Here is a 22,360-nt window from a genome sequence, read left to right on the forward strand (position 1 = left end):
GTCAAGAAAAGCCTTTGAAAGAGAAGTGGCTGCTAAGTTGGAGAACAGATAGATGCCTTGTACCCAAGTTTCCAGGTTTCTTCATGCTTATCTCTAGTAGATTTGGAACTAGAAACATCCACTTTGCACCCACCCTGTAGAATTAATGCAGTCTGTCAGCACTTTCACTGCCATTAATCCAGGAATAGCCAGAAAGTCACAAGCACAGCAGAAGTCCACAAGCAAAGGAATACTTTGTAAAACTTGAGCAAGAATATAAAAACAAGAACATAGAAAACTTCCAGGATACTTAAATCCCAAACCAAGGCATGACTTGAAGCAAGAACCAGGGAACTCAGGCCTAGCTTCTCCTTTGAACGGTACATTACCTGAACTAACTCCTAAGTAAACAACTTGCCAATTAATAGACACCCATGAAGTCATTTCTTTTCCCACAAATTCTCTCCTCAACTTTCCCATGTAAACACTCTGACTGGAGCTGCCTATTTTAAGCTGTAAACAAAGACTTTTGTTGATCTCTGTAGTTCCAGGTGTTTTTCCTCGGGAGCCTTTAATATCATTTAGCTCTTCGCCCGACTCCTTATCTAATGTTGCAGTTTCTGGCTTCTCTAATTGACCTTGAATCAGGTTTTCCCCAGAGAGAACCATCATTTCTCTGACTTAAGTTTTTCTTACTTTGTGCCCCAGGATTGGTCATCCCTTAAGTGGAAACTTTGAAGTTCAAAATACAGTTGGCTCTCGACACTTGCAGGTTTCGTTTTTTTGGATTTTTTTTATCAGTGTATTTGATTAATTTGATTAATGTTCTCTCAGCATGGCTCTAGGGTCAACATCTGCCATAGAGTTGCACTAAAATATCTCTAGGCAGCTTTAATCCCATATAATGATTCTATTAAGGTAAAAGTAAAGGTTTTACCCTGACATTAAGTCTAGTCATGTCCAATTCTGAGGGTTGGTGCTCATCTCCATTTCTAAGCCAAAGAGCCGGCGTTGTCCGTAGACACCTCCAAGGTCATGTGGCTGGCACGACTGCATGGAGCGCCGTTACCTTACTTTCAAAGCAGTATCTATTGATCTACTCACATTTGCATGTTTTCGAACTGCTAGGTTGTCAGAAGCTGGGGATAACAGAAGGAGCTCAACTCACTCTCCAGATTCGATTCAGTGACCTTCTGGTCAGCAAAACCAGCAACTCAGCAGTTCATCCAATGATTCTATGGTCAATCATAATTGTGCTGGAATACTGGAAAAATGTAATCTCAGATTAAATACATATATTTATTATGTTCCCATTTTTATAGGGGCCCTGCACCCTTATGCCTTAGTGAACACATAAGGATGGCTGTGCTTCAAAATTCAGTGTTGTCCATATGGTTGACTGTGATAGTGACTCCTGTGCTTTCTGATAATTCAATGTACACGTTCTGTTTCATACCCAAAATTATTTAAAATGTATTAAATTACCTCCAGGCTATGTGTATAAGATTGTATATAAAACATATATGACTTGGGCCCCATTAGTAAGATATCTCATGACATCTCCCTAAACCTTCTGCCTGGGAGGCCACATTTCCCTAATAAACCTATGACCACAATTAAGTACTGTTAGCTCTCCATATCCACGGATTCTGACATTCACAGTTTGAAAATATTGTAAAAACTAATTCCAAAAGGCAAACCTTGATTTTGCCACTTTAAAGAAAGAGACCATTTTATTATGCCACTGTGCATAATGGGACTTGAGCACCCATTGATTTTGGTATCCACAGGGGGTCCAAAACCCAAACCTCAGCAGATACTAAGAATCCACTGTACTTTTCAAACTATAATGGAATAAGAAGCCTAGTGGATAAACTGCTGGAGGCCTAATGTCAAAGCCAGATTAAGGTGTCTAATACCTGGAAATGTTCCCAAAATAGGGGCCCCTTTGTGCGCACATGCGAGCTATTCTAGGAGCAGCGGTGTAGAAATAACAAGCCAAATGCAGAATGCAGTTCGACAGCAAAACAACTATCTTCCTGTGCTGACCCAGTTTCAGCCTTGTAAGTTCAGTGAGACAAACAACCCGATCCTCCGCATTTTTATGCAATTATTCAAGTCATATGCAAACACTGATGATAAAAGCAACTCTGGGGGAAGGAGAAAGCAAGTGGAGAACTGCATCTTTTTTTTTTTTGGCACTAAGTCCCAGAAAAGGACCCTTGATCAACTGCACTAACTGCAATGCTGATAATTTGCCCTTCCCGAAAGTCTTCATTGCCAGAGATCTGTGCTTTAGCAAAAAAAAAACCCAAATAGGAAACCACTCAAAGTAGTAGAAGTTTTGCCATTAGCCCATTAAAGCCGAATTCACACGGGGTCCTTGGTATCTGCTGGCATTTGGTTTCAGGACCCCCACTGAGATCCAAATCCATGGATGTGCAAGTCCCATTGTAGCAATATAAAGTGGCATTATCCCTTATATAAAATAGCAAGATCAAGATGTTAGGAGCTAAAAAAAAATGACAAACTGTATTTATTCTACAGTGTAGATGCACCCTGGTTGGGTCTGTTCTAACTTGGAATACCAACAAGGTTTAAGCCAATAGTTCTCAACCTGTGGGTCCCCAGATGTTTTGGCCTTCAACTCCCAGAAATCCTAACCACTGGTAAACTAGCTGGGATTTCTGGGAGTTGTAGGCAAAAACCCCTGGCAACCGACAGGTTGAGAACCACTGGTTTAAGCCTTAGACTGAAAAGTTTAGGAATCGTCATAGTTATTTAAAGTCCTATTATACATAGTGTCTTGTTTGAAATGAATACAGAAAAAGGCTAATGGGATGTTCTGCTTCCTCTGTCAAAATCACTCACTAGGCATTTGGTGCTGTATCCCTTAGTACCGTGGGCAGGTGGGGTGTCATTTCTTGCTTTCCCTGAAGCAGCCAAGTGGTTTACTGCTGTCATGAATAAAATTGCCAACCTGTCACCTGTTATTCTTTAAATATTGTTCTACCTGTTGTGAGGGGGTGGGATGGGGGAGACTGCAAAGAAGGTGGGGGTTTTTTTGTGTCAGGAGCAACTTGAGAAACTCCCTGGTGTGAGAGAATTGGCCGTCTGCAAGGACATTGCCCAGGGGACGCCCAGATGTTATTTTTGTGTGTGTGTGTCAGGAGCGACTTGAGAAACTTCAGGTCGCTTTTGGAATGAGAGAATTGGCTGCCTGCAAGGACGCCCGGATGTTTTGATGTTTTACCATCCTTGTGGGAGGCTTCTCTCATGTCCCCACATGGAGCTGGAGCTGATAGAGGGAGCTCATATGTGCTCTCTCCGGGTGGGATTCGAACCTGGCAGCTTGCAGATCAGCAGCCCAACCTTCAAGTCACAAGGCTTTAACCCACTACTTCGCCGGGGACCCAGACGTTTTTGATGTTTTACTGTCCTTGTGGGAAGTTTCTCTCATGTCACTGCAAAGTAGGTATGGAACCAGAGTTTTGAGATGATCTAGCAATTCAGTGAGATTTGAGGCCAAAAATCAACATAAAAGTATAGGTTAAGTATCTCTTACGCATAAATCCAAAACCTGAAATCTTTCAAAATCCAAAATCCAAAATTTTCCATATGCATGACTGAGAGAGTGACACCTTTGCTTTCTGATGGCTCAGTATATGCACACTGGACTCAAAGCATCAAAAGTATTAAAATATTATATTATATTATCTCCATATTATATGTATAGCGATAACACAAAACGAATTTTGTGTTTAGACTTGGGGCCCATCTTCAAGATATCTCATTTTGTACGTATATACACTATATACATATATGCAAATACAGGTATCAAAACCTAAAAGTCTTCTGCTCCAAAGCATTTTTGATACTTTACTACTTACTTACTTAGGTGATCCCTCATTGTCCAAGTATGGCTTTCCAAGTGCAGTGTCTTGGTGGTGGGTACGTAGGTGACGTTGGAGCCCTATTCTTGACCCGCATGTCCTTCCAGAGTGAGGACATCGGTTTCCAGGTGGAAGGCAGTCCCGGTCAGGGTTGGCTTGATGTGCCTTCCTCTTCGCATGTTTCTCCCTTTCGCCCTCCATTCGTGCCTCTTCAAATTCCACAGCACTGCTGGTCACAGCTGATCTCCAGCTAGAGCACTCAAGGGCCAGGGCTTCCCAGTTCTCGGTGTCTATGCTGAAGTTTTTAAGGTTAGCTTTAAGATGATCTTTCAGTCTCTTTTCCTGTCCACCAACAATCTGTTTTCCGTTCTTGAATCGGGAGTATAGTAACTGCTTTGGGAGACAGTGATCAGGCATTCAGACAATGTGGTCAGTCCAGCAGAGTTGATGGCGTAGGAGCATCGCTTCAGTGTTGGTGGTCTTTGCTTCTTCCAGTACACTGACATTTGTCCACCTATCTTCCCAAGAGATTTGCAGGATTTTTTTGGAGGCAACGCTGATGGAATCGTTTCAGGAGTTGAGTGTGACATCTATAAGCAGTCCACGTTTCGCAGGCGTAGAGCAGGGTTGGGAGGACAATAGCTTCATAAATAAATAGCTTGGTATCACTATGGATGTCCTGATCCTCATCTCTGTTTCATTCCGAAGAATGTTGTACTCGCAGAACTCAAGTAGTGTCAATATTGACTTTTGTGGAGAGGTGACTGCTAAGGTAGCGGAAATGGTCAACATTTCCTAACATTACACCATGAAGCTGTATTTCTGGCATTGCAGAAATCCAAGCATTTTAGATAAGAGATACACAACTGGGGTATGGAAATATAGATATTCCAAATGCTGAAAAATAACCCTGAAATGCAAAAGTCTTTTGGTCCAATACATTTCAGATAAGGGATACTTAACCTTTATATGCAAATACAGGTCATATATACATATACACATCTAACATCCAAAACACTTATTGTCCCAAGCATTTCTGACACGGGATACTCAACCTGTGATCTGTTCACCTAATGAGAACAGAAGTGGGGAAACCGATCCAGAATCTAGATCTGGTTGCCCTTCAATTCTATAATTGGACTGAGACGTTTGCTGCCTGAGGCAGAACAATAAATGTCTCCTCCCATCCCCACCAGCCAAGTCAAAGTCAGCCAAGTTCTTTGGCACGTGAGTCACACAATAAAAGTAAAACACATAAACACCTACTCCCAATTTGAAAAAGTAAAAAATACAATAAAAAATTAATTAGCAAAGAATTTACTGCTCTTTCCTGACACCTCAAATCTGATGACTGTCTCATTCTATCTAGCAGCAGAACCGGCCCTATCCAATTACAATAATAACTCGAAACTGATGGGAACAGCAATCAAACATATAGGGGTCTTCAGGTTGAAGGGGAGAAAATGCATTGCTTGCGGGGAAGTGAATCGGTCCAAATGAATTAAGAACAGCCACTTCAGTTCCTTGCCCATTGCCTTGACTGGTTGGCAGCTTTGGCCGCAAGAACACCATCTGAGTTGACAGACTGTAGGAGCCTTTCGGAATGATGTTTTATTTATTCATAATCTTAATATTCCATTTACCTCTAAAAGCAAAATAGATGTTGAGACCTTTAGGCCTTTGAACAGTTAAACTACAAATCCTATAATGCAGAATAGAGGGAGGGAAGTTAGGCGGGGAAGGAAAAAGGGTCCCAAGGTTACACAGGGAATTTTGTGAATGAGCCAAGATTGAAAAACAACACAATCTTGTATATTTTTACCCTGTGGTGACTGTCTAGTAGCCACTCCATCATGCAGGTGTTCTATTTTAACAGTGGCCTTTCTGGCTGTGAGACTGGCAGAAACTGTAGTACAAAAGTGTAATATTTCCAAGCTCTACTTTATACTATCTAGTGATAGTCTTTATGTTAATCAAGGTGGCCAATTGCAACATTGACACTTGCCTCAAGCAGAAAAGAGTTCTTTCTCCCACCCTAGACATTATTCCATAGATATATAAACCCCATTTGCCTAGTTTCCAACAGACCTCACAACCTCTGAGGATGCCTGCCATAGGTGTGGGTGAAACATCAGGAAAGAATGCTTCTGGAACAGGGGCATTCAGCCCAGAAAACACACAGCAACCCAGTGATTCCGGCCATGGAAGCCTTCAACAACATAAATGGGAAACTGTAGCTAAGTGTACCTTTGTTTACAAAATATTTATTAAGGTCTTTTTTTGAGAATGGTATTCTTTTAGTGTATCTGAAAGTATGAGAAATATTTATAAATATAAAACATTAAAATATAATATAACATTATATTAGTGTGTTAATTTATGGAGACTTTTGGGATACGCTGTATATTAGTCATTGGGAAACTATATATACAGCAGTACAGAGAATTTGGTTCTGACCCAATTCCAGGATCTGAAGTATCTGCGGATTCACAGCCACCCACTCAACCCAACGCGCATGTGCAGATCATCGGAGCAACTTTCCCTTTATTGGTTTTTTTTTCGTGTCAGAAGCAACCGGAGTTGCTTCTGGAGTGAGAGAATTGGCCGTCTGCAAGGATGTTGCCCAGGGGACGCCTGGATGTTTTGATGTTTTACCATCCTTGTGGGAGGCTTCTCTCATGTCCCCACATGGAGCTGGAGCTGATAGAGGGAGCTAATCCGCGCTCTCCCCGGGTGGGATTCGAACCTGGCAGCCTTCAGGTCAACAACCCAACCTTCAAGTCACAAGGTTTTTATCCCCTAGGCCACTGGAGGTTCCATCACCAGGCGATATGGTTGACACCGATGTGTCAATGATGATGCAGATTACATGGCCTATTCCCTTATTCTGGTTGAAGGCCTTTAAAGCACATTTCTGCACTCGTGTCATAGGATCACAGATTCAAAGAGTAGGAAGAGATTACAAGGCCATCCAGCCCAAGCCCCTTCTGCCATGCAGGAACACAGAATACAAGGTCCCTTCCACACAGTTTAATAAAATCCCACATTATCTGCTTTGAACTGGAATATATGGCAGTGTGGACTCAGATAACCCAGTTCAAAGCAGATATTGTGGGATTTTCTGCCTTGATATTCTGGGTTATATGGCTGTGTGGAAGGGCCTCTTGCTTGACAGATGGCCATCTAGCCTCTGCTTAAAAACTTTCAGAGAAGGAGACCCCACCACCCTCCATGGCAGCATATTCCACTGTCAAATTGATGTTACTGTAAGAAAGTTCTTCCTAATGCCAAGGTGGCATCTCTTTTCCTGCCATTTGTCAAGACCCAGGCTGCAGAGCACCAACAACCATGCGCAGAGACCAGAATCTATCTAATATCTTTATTAAAGGAATATATAAAGTCAATAAAAACAAGTGAAGAATATAGTTCAGAAGTAGACCTTTCAGGAAAGGTCAAATATAGTCCAGGAAAACAATGTCCAATATGTGATATTAGAGTCCAAAGTTATAATCCAATAACCGAAACACACACTTTGCCAAGCAAAGTGTGGGGAAATGACAGGGTCCTTTAGTCCAATGGAGCTTGACAACAAGGCTGGAAGCAAACTAGATTCTTGGCAAACAAGGCTTGATACGTGGCAACAAGAGGCAAGAAGCAAGAACAAGGTCCGTGGCGAGGTCCGTGGAAACAAGGAAAGCTTGATGCTAGAACAAGGTCCGTGAAACAAGGCTAGGAACTTGGTCCTGGAGGCAAGGGACTGGAGTAGCGTAGTCCACACACGATCTCACTCCACAAGGTGACGAATTGACTCCGCAAGGATTTCCTTGCGGGTAAACACCTATATAGGATCTTGTTTTCCCGCCAAGGAACACTTTCCCTGGGGAACAAGAAACGAAACCCATACTGTGTCCAGATGCATGACTCCTTAAGATTTCCCAAGGGAAACAGGCTTAATCAGCTAATTGTCTGGCAGCAATCCTGGCGCTTCTGCGATTCGCCTCCCTAGCGCCTCTATCTCGATTATAATAATCCCGGCGAGAAAATGGGGGAGATTTCTGCTCAAGGCTTGTTTGGCTGACTTCTTGTGGGCAAACATCTTGCAGGTGCAAGGGCTCCAATTCTGGCTGAAACGGTGGGAAACCCAAGTTTTCCTCTTCATCTGCCACAATAGTACTAGGAACGGGACTACATGGCCCATGAGTCATCACACCATTTGAATCCATTGCTTCATGTCCTAGTTTCCAGAGCAACAGAAAATAAGCTTGGCCCCCTCCACAATGCGGCATCCTTTCAAATATTTAAACATGGCTCTCATGCCTCTTTCAGTCTACTTTTCTCCAAGCTAAACATACCAGCTCTTTCAGCCGTTCCTCATAAGGCTTTGCTTCCAAACCTTTAATCGTTTTGGTCGCCCTTCTCTGGACAACAATTTAATATCTTGAATTGTGTTGCCTAGAACTGGACAGATGAGATCCTAGCAGAGCAGAATTGAGTGGGACTATGATTGAGTGGGAGCCCCGGTGGTGAAGTGTGTTAAAGCGCTGAGGTGCTGAACTTGCAGACCGAAAAGTCCCAGGTTCAAACTCCGGGAGCGGCATGAGTGGTCACTGTTAGCTCCAGCTCCTGCCAACCTGGCAGTTCGAAAACATGCCAATGTGAGTAGATCAATAGGTATCGCTCTGGTGGGAAGGTGACGGCGCTCCATGCAGTCATGCCGGCCACATGACCTTGGAGGTGTCTACAGACAACGCAGGCTCTTCGGCTTAGAAATGGAGATGAGCACTAACCCCCAGAGTCAGACATGACTGGACTTAATGTCAGGGGAAACCTTTACTTTTTATGATTTCCCACAAACTTGGGTTTTCTGGGTGTTTTGGACTTTGCATGGGAGGTTCTAGACGGATCACAATCCAAAGACCTCAATGACGGATCAGGCGAAGGATAATATGGCACATGTTACAACGGCTGTGAAGGTGGAAGAAGGCTGCAATAGATTGGAAAACCACTGTTGTCCTGTTAACCACACCACTGGTTGGGACCCTCACTCTGTGAAGACTTGTGTTGATTGGCTGTGCACTGACCTCCACACATTAAACAAACTCACACACATGTGTCTTCCAAGAACTTGCAAGGCCATCATACTTGGACAACGAGGGATTGCCTAAGTAAGAATTGAAGGAAGTTGAAGCCTGAAACACCTGTAGCGTCCAAGTTTGGCCATGCATGTTAAGACACCATACCACTGAACTTACTCTTGGTTGGTGGTTCGAATATGGGGAGCAGGGTGCGCTCCCGCTGTGAGTCCTAGCTTTTGCTAACCTAGCAGTTCAAAAACATGTAATTGTGAGTAGATGAATAGGTACCACTCTGGCACGAAGGTAACAGCACTCCATGCAGTCATGCCAGCCACATGAAGTGTCTATGGACAATGCCGGCTTTTCAGCTTAGAAATGGAGATGAGCACCAACCCCAGAGTCGGACACAACTAGACTTAATGTAAGGGGAAAACATTTACCTTTACCTATAGGGCTTTATAGCTTATAACCAACACTTTGAGTTGTGCCCAGAAACAAAAGTGCAGCCAGTGAAGCTGTTGCAGCAAGGAAATGGTCTGCTCTTGGAGGTCTTTGGACAACCCAGCTAGCCTGAAACTGTGGCAGCCAGGCAAGAAGCCCCCCAAAGCAAGCCTTTACTGTGCTCTGTGTTTTGTGTAATCACCACCCAGGCCTCAAACTGGTTCCAGGGTATCATCTGCACAACTAAACCAGTTACTGTGTTGTCAAATGCTTTCATGGCTGGAATCACTGGGCTGCTGTGAGTTTTCCAGGCTGTATGGCCATGTTTCAGAAGCATTCTTTCCTGATGTTTTGCCCACATCCATGGCAGGCATCCTCAGGGTTTGTGAATTCTGTTGGAAACCAGGCAAGTAGGGTTTATATATCTGTGGAATAATGTCCAGGGTGGGAGAAAGAACTCTTGACTGTCTGAGGCAGGTGTGAATGTTTCAATAGATTGATTAGCATTGAATAGCATTTCATTTGCAAGGTCTGGTTGCTTACTGCCTGGGGGAATCCTTTGTTGTGAGGTGTTAGCTGGCCTTGATTATTTCCTGTCTGGAATTCCCCTGCTATCTGAGCGTTGTTCTTTATTTGCTGCACTGATTTTAGAGCTTTTTAAGTCAGATTTTGTTTATTTTCATGGTTTCCTCCTTTCTGTTGAAATTGCTCACATTTGTGGATTTCAGTGGCTTCTCTGTGTAGACTGACATGGTAGTTGTTAGAATGGTCCAGCATTTCAGCGCTTTCAAATAGTATACTGTGTCCAGGATGGTTCATCAGGTGCTCTGCTATAGAGGACTTCTCTGGTTTGCAGTGCCCTTTGTGTTCCTTGATTCATGTTTGGGCAATGCTGCTGCCCTTGGTGATCCCTACCATGTTTCCCCAAAAATAAGACAGTGTCTTATATTAATTTTTGCTCCCAAAGATGCACTAGGTCTTATTTTCGGGGGATGTCTTATTTTTCCATGAAGAAGAATTCACATTTATTGTTGAACAAAAAAATGAACATTTATTATATACTGTACAGTAGTTGTCATCACAAACCAGCATGACCAGACAAACTGTGAATCCTTGCAAGAATTTCTTGTTACTACCAATATTTCCATGTACAACACTCTATGGTACATACATTTACATGATCCTGCATGCTCTGGTGCTCTGTTCATTGGGCATGCTTCCAAACAAAAACTTTTCTAGGTCTTACTTTCAAGGGAGGCCTTATATTTAGCAATTCAGCAAAACCTCTACTAGGTCTTATTTTCTGGGGATGTCTTATTTTAGGGGAAACAGGGTATGTAGACATGTCCTCAGCTGCATGGTATATGGTAGACTTTTGTTGAACGTAGTATCTGTTGGATTTTCTTGGTGGGTCTGTAGATAGTTTGTAGGTTGTTTTTCTTCATCAGCTTCCCTATGCGGTCAATGATTCTCTTGATGTGTGGTAAGAACACTATTCCTCTGGGTGGATCTTTTCTATTTTCTGCAATACCAGTTTGAAAGTGTATTGATTGTTCAGTGCGGATGGGGCCCTCCAGAAGTCTCCACTGGCACCATATTCCCAGTTTTCCCCTCTGTGGTGAGCATCCAATTCCTTCCTCCAGCCTCCCTTGGTTCATCAGGTGCTCTGCTATGGCTGACTTCTCTGGTTGAGTTAGTCTGCAGTGCCTTTTGTGTTTCTTGATTCATGTTTGGGCCATGCTGCTGCCTTTGGTGATCCCTATGTAGACATGTCCACAGCTGCATGGCATACGGTAGGTAGACCTTTGTTGAATGTAGCATCTGTTGGATTTTCTTGGTGGGTCTGTAGATAGTTTGTAGGTTGTTTTTCTTCATCAGCTTCCCTATGTGGTCAGTGTTTCTCTTGATGTGTGGTAAGAACACTATTCCTCTGGGTGGATCTTTCCTGTTTCCTTCAATACCAGTTTGAAAGTGTATTGATTGTTCAGTGTAGATGGGGCCCTCCAGAAGTCTCCACTGGCACCATATTCCCAGTCTTTCCCTCTGTGGTGAGCATCTCATTCCTTCCTCCAGCCTCCCTTGGTTCATCAGGTGCTCTGCTATGGCTGACTTCTCTGGTTGAGTTAGTCTGCAGTGCCTTTTGTGTTCCTTGATTCATGTTTGGGCAATGCTGCTACCTATGTAGACAAGTCCACAGCTGCATGGTATATGGTAGATCTTTGTTGAATGTAGCATTTGCTGTATTTTCTTGGGGGTCTGTAGATAGTTTGTAGGTTGTTTCTCTTCATCAGCTTCCCTATGCGGTCATTGTTTCCCTTGATGTGTGGTAAGAACACTATTCCTCTGGGTGGATCTTTTCTATTTTCTTCAATATGACATGGACGCAGACTAGGATGTGGAACAATGGCTTCAAACTACAGGAAAGGAGATTCCACCTGAACATCAGGAAGAACTTCCTCACTGTGAGGGCTGTTCGGCAGTGGAATTCTCTGCCCCGGACTGTGGTGGAGGCTCCTTCTTTGGAGGATTTTAAGCAGAGACTGGATGGCCATCTGTCGGGGGTGCTTTAAACGCGATTTCCTGCTACTTGGCAGGAGGTTGGACTGGATGGCCCATGAGGTCTCTTCCAACTCTACTATTCTATGATTCTACAATACCAGTTTGAAAGTGTATTGATTGTTCAGTGCTGATGGGGCCCTCCAGAAGTCTCCACTGGCACCATATTCCCAGTCTTTCCCTCTGTGGTGAGCATCTCATTCCTTCCTCCAGACTCCCTCCTATTTTTCCCCTTCTGCCTGCTGGGCTTTCTCTTTCCTTTTCCTCCTCTTCTCCTGGGCTTGCCTTGCAACCATCCAGCGGAGGGCAGCAAGCAGAGAGAGAGAAAGAGAGAAGGAGGGAGGTGGTGGAGGGAGAGGCCAGCCTTGAGCCCCCTCCTCTCAGCCACCAGGGCTCCTTCCAGAGAGCAAAAGGGGAGGCCTGGTTGGAAGAGAAGGAAGGAAGGAAGGAAGGAGGGAGGGAGGGCTGCGAAGGGGGAAAGCCAGCTGAGAGGCTGCTCAGCTCTCCTCGTTTTCCCTCCTCCTCCTCCTCCTCCTCCTCTTCCTCCCTCCCCATCTCCAGCAGCTCCTCCCCCAGCCCTTGTGCGGGACTCCATTTTCCCAGCCCCAAAGTCTCCAAGGAAAGGGGCCTTGGGAGCGCGCATCCAAGATGGAATAACCAACCTTTTTTTCTGCTCACCCACCCTCCTTTCCCCCCTTGATTTGGAGGGAAAAGAGCAGCAAGCGAGCCCCCCAGATCGACGCCTTTTGTGTGTGTGTTGCGTGGCGGTGCGACTTGTTTGCGCGCTCCTTCCTGGGTGCGTTTCTTTTTGTGGTGGTCTGTGGATACATCGTGTGTTTTGCCTTTCCCCCCTCTTTTTGGGAGGCGAGAATGGACGAGCAAGGGCGGCTGCTGCAGGCGCGGGGCCCGGTGGGTCTTCCGGGCCACCCCTCGGTGCCCGGGGTGCCGGCGATGCCCCCGCACGCCCTCCACGAGCCCCCCTCGGACAACGGGGAGCCCCGCAAGCAGGACATCGGAGACATCCTCCAGCAGATCATGACCATCACGGACCAAAGCTTGGACGAAGCGCAGGCAAAGTTGGTTACCCCCTTCTGGCTTTTTGGGGAAGGGCAGGGAGCGGGGTGGGTCGGGCAGTGGGGCCCTTTGTGTGGGGCAGAACTCAAGACCAAGGAAGGGTTTGTTTAGTGGAGCTGGGGAAAGGTGTGGGGGTGCTACTCCACACCAAAGTCTCTCCTTCTCCCTTGTTTGCTCTTGGAGATTTCCAGGCGCCTTGGGGCATCAGGTTGGGCACTTAGAGAAGCACTTGGAAACCCAGGATTGGGATCAAGCCCATAGCAAAGTCTTGGCTTTTTGGACTTTTCACGCCAAAGGGTTTTGTTTTTGCACTTGGCGGTTTTCAAGGATGTGGGGTGCCAGGCCGGGATGTTTCAGAAGTGCTTGGAAATGAAGGATTGGTCTCAACCCCACACTCAAACTCTTGGTTTTCTGTTTTGTTATTGCACTTGGAGATTATTACCAAAGGCCTTGAGGTGTCGGATTGGATTATTGGAGAAGCACTTGGAAACCCAGGATTGGGATCAAGCCCACACCAAAGCCTTGAGGTTTAGTTTTGTTTTTGCGCTTGGCAATTTTCAGGGATGTGGGGTGCCAGGCTGGGATGTTTCAGAAGTGTTTGGAAATGAGAGATTGGTCTCAACCCCACACTCAGAGTCTTGGTTTTCTGTTTGGTTTTGCACTTGAAGAACCAAAGGCCTTGAGGTGTCAGATTGGGTTCTTGGAGAAGCACTTGGGAACCCAGGATTGGGATCAAGCTCACAGCAAAGGGTTTTGTTTTGTTTTTGCATTTGGAGATTTTCAAGGTGTAGGGTGCCAAGCAGAAGTGTCTGGAAATGAAAGATCGGTCTCAACCCTACACTCAGGTCTCGGTTTTCTGTTTGGTTTTTGCACTTGAAAATTACCAAAGGCCTTGGGGTTTCATCACACTAGAGTTTGGATCCACTTTAAATCCACTTTAGGAAGAGGCCTTTAAACAGCTCAGCCAGACAGGTCCGGGGCCTCACCAAACTACAAACCCCAGAATTCTGCAGGAGGCAGAAACCGGATTTAAAGTGGATAAATGCTCAAGTGTGACGAGGCTCTTGGGGTGTCAGATTGGGTACTTGGAGAACCACATGGAAACCCAGGATTGGGATCAACCCCACAGCAAAGTCCTGGGTTTTTCTTTTTTGCACTTGGAGATTTTCAGTGGTTTGAAGTGCCATATTAGACTCTATGAAAAGAGCTTGGAAATTCAGCATCAGGATCAGCCTCAAAGCTAAGTTTTGGGTCTTTGGGTTGCAGTGAGTTTTCCAGGCTGTATGGCCATGTTCCAGAAGCATTCTCTCCTTTTTTCCCCCCACATCTATGGCAGGCATCCTCAATGGTTGTGAAGTATATTGGAAACTAAGCAATTGGGGTTTATATCTCTGTGGAAGGTCCAGGGTGGGAAAAAGAACTCTTGTCTGTTGGAGGCGAGTGTGAATGTTGCAATTAATCACATTGATTAGCATTAAAAAGCCTTGCAGCTTCAAAGCCTGGCTGTTTCCTGTTTGGGGGAATCCTTTGTTGGGAAGTGTTAGCTGGCCCTGATTGTTTCCTGTTTGGAATTCCCCTTTATTTACTGTCCTGATTTTTTTTAAATACTGGTGGCCAGATTTTTTTCATTTCCATGGTTTCCTCCTTTCTGTTGAAATTGTCCACATGCTTGTGGATTTCAATGGCTTCTCTGTGTAGTCTGACTTAGTGGTTGTTAGAGTGGTCCAGCATTTCTGTGTTGTTGTTGGGTTTTTTTGTACTTGGAGGTTTTCAGGGGCTTTGAGTGGTCAGATTGGGTGCTTGAAGGAGTGCTTGGAGATTCAGGATTGACATCATACCCACACCAAAACCTTGGTTTTTGTTTTTGCACTTGGAGATTTTTAGTGGTTTGGGATGCCATATGGGGCTCTTGGAAAAGAGCTTGGAAATTCAGCATCAAGATCAACCCCACAGCAAAGTGTTGGGATTTTATTTTTTGCACTTGGAGATTTTCAGGGGTATGGTTGTCAGGTTGGGCTCTTGGGGCCCTTCCACACAGCCATATAATCAAGAATATCAAGGCAGAAAATCCCACAATATCTAATTTGAACTGGGTTATCTGAGTCCACACTGCCATATATTCCAGTCCAGAGCAGATAATGTAGGATTTTAATCAGTTGTCTAGAAGGAGCCTTGGAGAAGTGCTTGGAAATTAAATAATTACATTGGAATCAAGTTGGGGGTCACCTCTAGGAATTGAGGGGCTGTTTTTTATTTAGCATTCCCCCAATTTGAGGGGTGAGCTCTTTGGCATGTCAGGTAAGGTTGGTGTGCGGTGAAATTGAAAACTGAAGGTGCTTCCTGGGGTATTTTTAGGGGGCTGAAGAATATTGTTTGCAAGAATGGCATGATTTGTAGGGGAGACCTTGGTGGAGTCTCTCAGGGAGAGCCAGGGCCTATAAGCATGGAACAAGTTGGTTTTTTCTTTAAAAAAATATGGAATGGACAGTTGGAAGGGAATAAATCATAGTTTGGGCTAATGAAGTGTTGATTAGAGAGTGTTTTTTTCAGATGAGGATATTTGATCTGATGTTTGGGCATGAAAAAGGGGAACTTGGGCAGTGGTACATTGAATATAGGATCTGACATTTCTTTTGGCCTTGGTTTATGGCATATGCATGTATACAATTAATGTACTGATTTCGAATTTAAAATGGGAAACAAAAATTACGATGCATTGGGGAATCGTAAAGAGATCCAGACCTGGCCTAGAATTAGATTAATAGAAAATGAGATTTCAGTGGGTGCACTCAAAGTGCTGCTAAATCTGGATGTGATCCATAGTGATTAGGAGATCTTAGATGTGGTTGATGGGGAAAGTATGTAGATTACTCCCTTACTTTACAGTTACCGAGCCTTATGTCTCTAGTTTAAACAGCCATATAGCATTTCTCTTCCAGAGATACATGCATTTGGTTTTTAACCCTTTTGTGGATTGTCTGTCTAAGCCACAAGTTTACATTTTTAATTTTATCTAGACAACCCATTTAATATTATTACAGGGTTTCTGCATTATCAGTACAGTATTGGCCATTAAATTTGGTATTAACTCTCTATATAAATACAAACTGGAAGGAGAAAGCAGCAAACAGGTTGTACATCACCCACTTGGAAACGGGACTTTATGTTAAGTTAATGGCTCTTTTGAGTGCCAAACTTTGAAATAACAAAGACATTTATACTGGTCCATAAGGAGTGAAAAAATCTAACCAAAATTTACAGTTGAGATCATAAAAATGCAGCACATGAATGTGCAAAGTTCTGAAACAGATGCACACTTTTGTGGCCCTCATTTAGTCATTGCTGAATTGTGGGTTTTGTTAGTTTGGAAAATATTTGTGTGACTATTATTTTTAAAATATAAATTGTATTGATTGATATTCGAAGGAAATCTTTTCAGATAGTTCTGGTATCAGGGTTCCAAGTTTGCGAGAGGAGGGTTTCAAATATATATTTTTGAGGCTGGGTTTTGTGTGAGACCTATTGGTTCCTCTCCAAAGGCCTGTTTTAATTCCTATTTAGTGGCTTTCACCTGGGAGTTGTCAATGTGGTTGAGAGAATACAGTAGCGGTGTTTAACTATTGCGAATCTGTGGTTTGGAAGAAAAAGAGTGAGGCATTGTACATTTGGAAAGTTAGGTTCCTCAAGGGTGCATTTTCTGAGACCCGTGTGGCTCTCTGTATTAAATTGAATGTGAGGTGAATTATGGGTTGGTCTTAAATCACTGCGTGGTAGACTTTGTACCACTGTAAACGGAAAAGAAGGTCTCCATTCTCTATTTTATTCTGCAATGTGAAAGATGGGTTTTGGAGAGGTATTGATGATGGAAATTCATGTTTATATGGTGAGCTAAATGAGGTTCCCTTTGTTTGCATGGCTTATTTGAGGGGGAAACCAAAAATTAGCTATTTGTCAATGGTTTCATTTCACTATGTTTTTGTGTACATCACTATTGCCTGGCATTGAAGGTTCAATCGCTATGTGCATGGTTTTAATTTGCAAAATTGATTCCAGCTGTGGATTGCATTATTGTTTCGAAATGGGATGAATTCTGCAGCCAGAATGGAAAATATCACATTTTAAAGAGAATGGATATGTATCGCAGCAAGGCATCTGTGTTTTAAAAATTGCTTTACACTGAAAACACTAAATAGTTTAAATTAAAAAAGAAGACCGATTCTGATACACACACACACACACACACACACACACACACACACATATATATATGAGGAAACATTATTTTATCATTTCTCCCAGTAAAGGTTGAATATGTATTCCTTGTTTGAAATTATGTACCTCCTATCTTCCTGAACTTTTACAAAGTTTGGCATTTTACTTTGATCCGCAACAACCACAACATTTGATAAACCACCTCATAATGGAAGGAAATGTACGTTTTTTTAATTGTTGCGGTTGTGTGAACACTGGAATTATATTGGGAATGATTCAGGATGGAGTGAGGACTCCATTATAAAATCTAAAGAATAAACTTTAAAGAATAAAGTTGTTAAGATCAGGCCAGGAGGGTCCTACATAGTGTTGTAAGCATTTTGACTGTTTTTAGTGTTTTTAAAGGATGTTGACCAAATTGTGTGTTTAATTCTATTTTAACATCTATGTGCTGGAGATTTTGAATTACATTTTTAATTTTTTGTGAGCTGCTTTGTGTCTCACTCAAAGAGATAAAAGCAGGATACAAATAAATACAAATAAACATAGGCACAAACAAAACCAAGGTTGACTTCTTCTCCAGCTTGAAGACTCGGAGCTATTGCGGAAAGAGATATAAATTCTTCTTTATGTTTTTTTAAAAATATATGTATTATACTCTCAAAAAACCTCTTTCCACAAATATCGGCTTTATCTGTTCTCTTTCCCACTGTTTAAACTGCAGGAAACACGCGCTGAATTGTCACCGCATGAAGCCGGCCTTATTCACCGTCCTCTGTGAAATCAAAGAAAAAACAGGTATTGTTTGGGTCGGGGGTCTGAAGGGGAGACTGTTTTGTGCGGGATTTTTACTTGTTTTGTATCCAAACCGTGCCAAATACACTTCAGCGTGCTAGGAAATACTGGCAGTGTGGGCAAAAGCAAAGGGGAAAAAGCAAATAAGGCTCCAGGAGAGTTTGGTGTGGTAGAGAGAGAGAAAGAGAGAGGAAAAAGAACAAGGAGAGCGTGTGTTTTTCCCCCCTCGAGAGGCTTCGCCGGAGGCCTGTCGTTGGCTGCGCCATCTTGGCGCGCCTGGAATGTCTTTGCCTGCCTTCGCCTTGGTTTTCTTTGTAGGCACTTTATCCCCCTCCCTTTCTTTTCCCCCTCTTGTCTCCTTTTTTCCCCAGCATTATGTTTTGGAGGAAAGGGGAGAAAGAAGAGCTCGCTCTTCTTCCCTTTTGTGTGTTTACACTGCTGAAGATCACAAGAGGGATCTCAGGGCACCAGCTGGGTCTTTTGTCCACAAGAATCAGTCAAAATTCCCCCCTTCTTTCCACCATCTCTCCTGTTTTTTTTCCTGATGTTTTTTCCACCTCGGCTTTTGAAAAAAAAATCACACATTTGGGGGTCCTTTGCCAGGTGTCTTTGCGTGTGAGAGAGTGTATAAAAGAGAGACGAGTATTAAAAGGGAGAAAGGTGGAATCGCTCTTCCCTCCCGCTCTTGGCATTTGCACTCTGACTCGATTAAAAAGTGAAATGGCTGTGGGGCCTTAAAAGGATTAGGGAAAAGGAGAGTGAGCCTACGTCTGGGTTGTCATTAAAAGTTCATCTGGTCTTAAGCCACTGGATTTGGGCCATGTAGATCCCAAGCCATGCACAGCCGCCTTGAAGGCTGCGGCGATCCTTGTGCCCACTGACACTGCTTTTGCATTATATTTATTTTATTTTTATTCATCCCATCTTTTTCCCAATATACGGACTCAAGGCGACTAGCAGCTTATCCCTAGTCAAGAACTGCAAACAAAATACAAGAGACAGTACTATCCCTTATCTAAAATTCTTGGGACCCAAATGTTTTTGGATCTTTCCCCCCCTGATTTGGAAAAAACCCATATTTGTATATATTGGCTCGATATGCCTTATCTGAAATTTTTGGGACCTGAAATGTTTGGGATTTTGGATGGGGTGTTGTGTTTACATTTTATATGGAATACCTGTTTTTTTTCCTATTCAGCTTGAGTCTCCCATGTCCAAAATGCTTGGTACCAGAAGTGTTTGGGATTTCAGGGTTTAATGTTATTTTGGAATACAGTAGAGTCTCACTTATCCAACATTCTGGATTATCCAGCGCATTTTTGTAGTCAATGTTTTCAATACATTGTGATATTTTGGTGCTAAATTCGTAAATACAGTAATCACTACATAGCATTACTGCATATTGAACTACTTTTTCTGTCAAATTTGTTGTATAACATGATGTTTTGGTGTTTAATTTGTAAAATCATAATCTAATTTGATGTTTAATAGGGTTTTCCTTAATCCCTCCTTATTATCCAACATATTTGCTTATCCATCGTTCTGCCGGCCCGTTTATGTTGGACTAGTGACACTCTACTGTACTTGTATTTGCATATATCCCTTATACAAAGTGCTTGAGACTAGAATAGTTTTGGATTTTGGATTTTTTTCCTGATTTTGGAATGCCTATGTTTGCATTTATCACATGGTTATCCTGTACCTTGAGAAGCCTGACTTGGCCACGGTGGTCCACGCCTTAGTGACATCCAGATTGGGCTACTATAATGCGCTCTATGTGGGGCTACCTTTGAAGACAGCCTGGAAATTTCAATTGGTACAAAGGTCTGCAGCCAGGCTTCTAACTGGAGCTAATTATAGGGAGTTCACAACACCCCTATTAAAGCAGCTCCACTGGCTGCTGATCAGTTTCTGGTCCCAATTCAAAGTGAAGGTTAAAGCCTTAAACGGTTCAGGACCTGCCTATCTTCGGGACCTCATCTCCCCTTATGAACAGACATGGACAGATCTGCTGGGGAGGCCCTCTTCTCACACCCACCACTGTCAAAAGCACAGTTGGTGGGGACAAGGGAGAGGGTCTTCTCGGCGGTGGCCCCCCAACTTTGGAACTTCCTCCCAAGGGAAGTTAGGCAAGTCCCTACATTGTCCTTTCGCAGGGATTTGAAAACCTGGATGTTTCAGCTTGCATTTGAGAACGCCTAGTCCCTAGTTATAAATGCCCACCCCAGTCCCTAGGTTCCATAATAATATTTTGTTCTCTGCATTTCATCCAGTACCCGGCCCTATGATACGCTGCTTGCACTATCCCATGCCCGGCCCTTTTATAGCCTGGTCACGTTCATTGTACTGCTGGCAATGTCTTTGTTGAGTATTGTTTTAATTGATTTTTAACACTGCTGTTTTATACTCTCATGTTTTAGTGAATTGTCCTTTTATCTGAATTGTTATATTTAACTATATTTTTATTTTTATTTTGTTTTTGCTTTGATGGATTGTTTGTATTTGTGTCTGTGGGCATTTTGTCCCATATGTAAGCCACCCCGAGTCTCTTCAGAGAGATGGTTGTGGGGTATAAGAATAAAATAATAATAATAATAATAATAATAATAATAATACTCTGGCAGAAACCAGTGCAGGTGGTCCCGGTGGTGATGGGCACATTGGGTGCCGTGCCAAAAGATCTCAGCCGGCATTTGGAAACAATAGACATTGACAAAATTACGATGTGCCAACTGCAAAAGGCCACCCTACTGGGATCTGCACGCATCATCTGAAAATACATCACACAGTCCTAAATGTTTGGGAAGTGTTTGACTTGCGATTTTGTGATACGAAATCCAGCATGTCTATCTTGTTTGCTGTGTCATACAATAAAATAATAATAATAATAATGAAAAATGCTTGGAACCAGAAGTGTCTGGGATGTCAGTGTTTTATGTTATTTTTGAATGTGTATGTACAAGTTGCATATTCCTTATCTGAACTCCTTGGAATCAGGTGTGTTTTGATTTTGAGTTTTTTTCCCCCCTCTGATTTTGAAATATCGAATTTGTCTATAATGTACATAATGAGATATCTTTGAGATGGGACCTAAGTCTAAATATGAAATTTATTTATGTTTCATATACACATAGGTAATTTTTAAAAAATAATTTTGTGTATGAAACAAAAGTTTGTGTATATTGACCCATTAGAATCATAGCATTGTAGAGTTGGAAGAAACCTCATGGGCCATCCAGGACAACCCCATGCTATTAGAAAGCAAAGTGACACCCATGGGGACAAGTTTGGGATTTGGAAGACTTTTAGATTTTGGGAATCCAGATAAGGGAAATAATAATAATGATGATGATGATAATACTCAGGTTCACAAGTTATTTGCCAATACATCACATAGTCCTAGACACTTGGGAAGTGTCTGATGTGTGATCCAATACAACAGCCAGCATAGTGATTTGTTTGCTATGTACTAATCTTGTTGTGTATCACATCATAAGAATAAGAATAACAACATTCTTTGGGAAGTTTTTGTGTGTATGAGAGAGAATAAAATAAGGTAATAACTATGAATGGTTTTGTTGAAAGATGCACAAGTTTCCAACTGGTGGGTTGGGATCCAGAATTGGGTCACACCATGATGGAATTGAGTCCTGTTTCTGTGCTTCCCCGTTCTTTCTTCTCCTTTTCTGTAATTGCTATTTGGGGCTATTTGTTGAAAGAAATTAAAAGGATACTGGGGAGATACAGAAGATATAAAAAGGCTTGTGGTGTAACTTTAAAGCAAGCTCTGCTTGGTGATTTGAGATTAAAAATGGCTCCTAGGTTTGTAAGTTTAGAAAACTATTTGCATAAGCGGGGGATGTAAAAGGAACATTCCTCTTGGAGTTTGTTAACACTGCCTGTCTTGCTATGCTAATTTATCACCATCAGTCTCTGGCTGGGAAGCAGTTGTTCAGTTTTATGTGAAATAGTTTATTCTGTTTTATTGCCTCGTTGAAGGTGCAGATGTGGTTCTGCGAGTCGGCATGGCGTAGTGGCTTGAACATTGTGTTGCGATTCTAGAGACCGGAGTTCAAATCTCCGTTTGACCATGGCCTTGGGCAGCTCACAGTCTCTCATCCTTCGATGAAGGCAAAGGCAAGCCTCTGTGAACAAATAAACCTGTATGGATTCACCTTAAGATTGCCATACATCAGAAACGACTTAGAGGCACACAACAGCAATAGGAAATTATCCCCCCTCCACCTTTACAGTCTTGTAATTTGGCTGAAAGATAAAGTACCTGGTGAAAAACTGTCTAGTGAATACTTAAACCCTGGTCCCCAAGGGCTAATT

At 42.9% G+C, this 22,360-nt stretch overlaps 1 protein-coding gene across 2 annotated transcripts in view; it reads left to right on the forward strand.

The window, feature by feature from the left end:
- The first annotated feature begins 12,433 nt into the window (after positions 1-12,433).
- Positions 12,434-22,360, forward strand: part of pbx2 (PBX homeobox 2) — a 52,632-nt gene continuing 42,705 nt past the window's right edge. Inside the window, exons 1-2 of one of the 2 annotated variants that reach the window (XM_062973647.1) lie at positions 12,434-13,020; positions 17,955-18,028. In XM_062973647.1, the coding sequence (XP_062829717.1) occupies positions 12,815-13,020; positions 17,955-18,028 (280 nt within the window). In that variant the 5' untranslated portion in view covers positions 12,434-12,814. The remainder of the gene's footprint in view (positions 13,021-17,954; positions 18,029-22,360) is intronic. The other variant, XM_003218035.4, reaches the window with a different exon arrangement.

The sequence above is a fragment of the Anolis carolinensis genome, chromosome 2 (genome assembly GCF_035594765.1).
Source record: "Anolis carolinensis isolate JA03-04 chromosome 2, rAnoCar3.1.pri, whole genome shotgun sequence".
Taxonomy (NCBI): domain Eukaryota; kingdom Metazoa; phylum Chordata; class Lepidosauria; order Squamata; family Dactyloidae; genus Anolis; species Anolis carolinensis.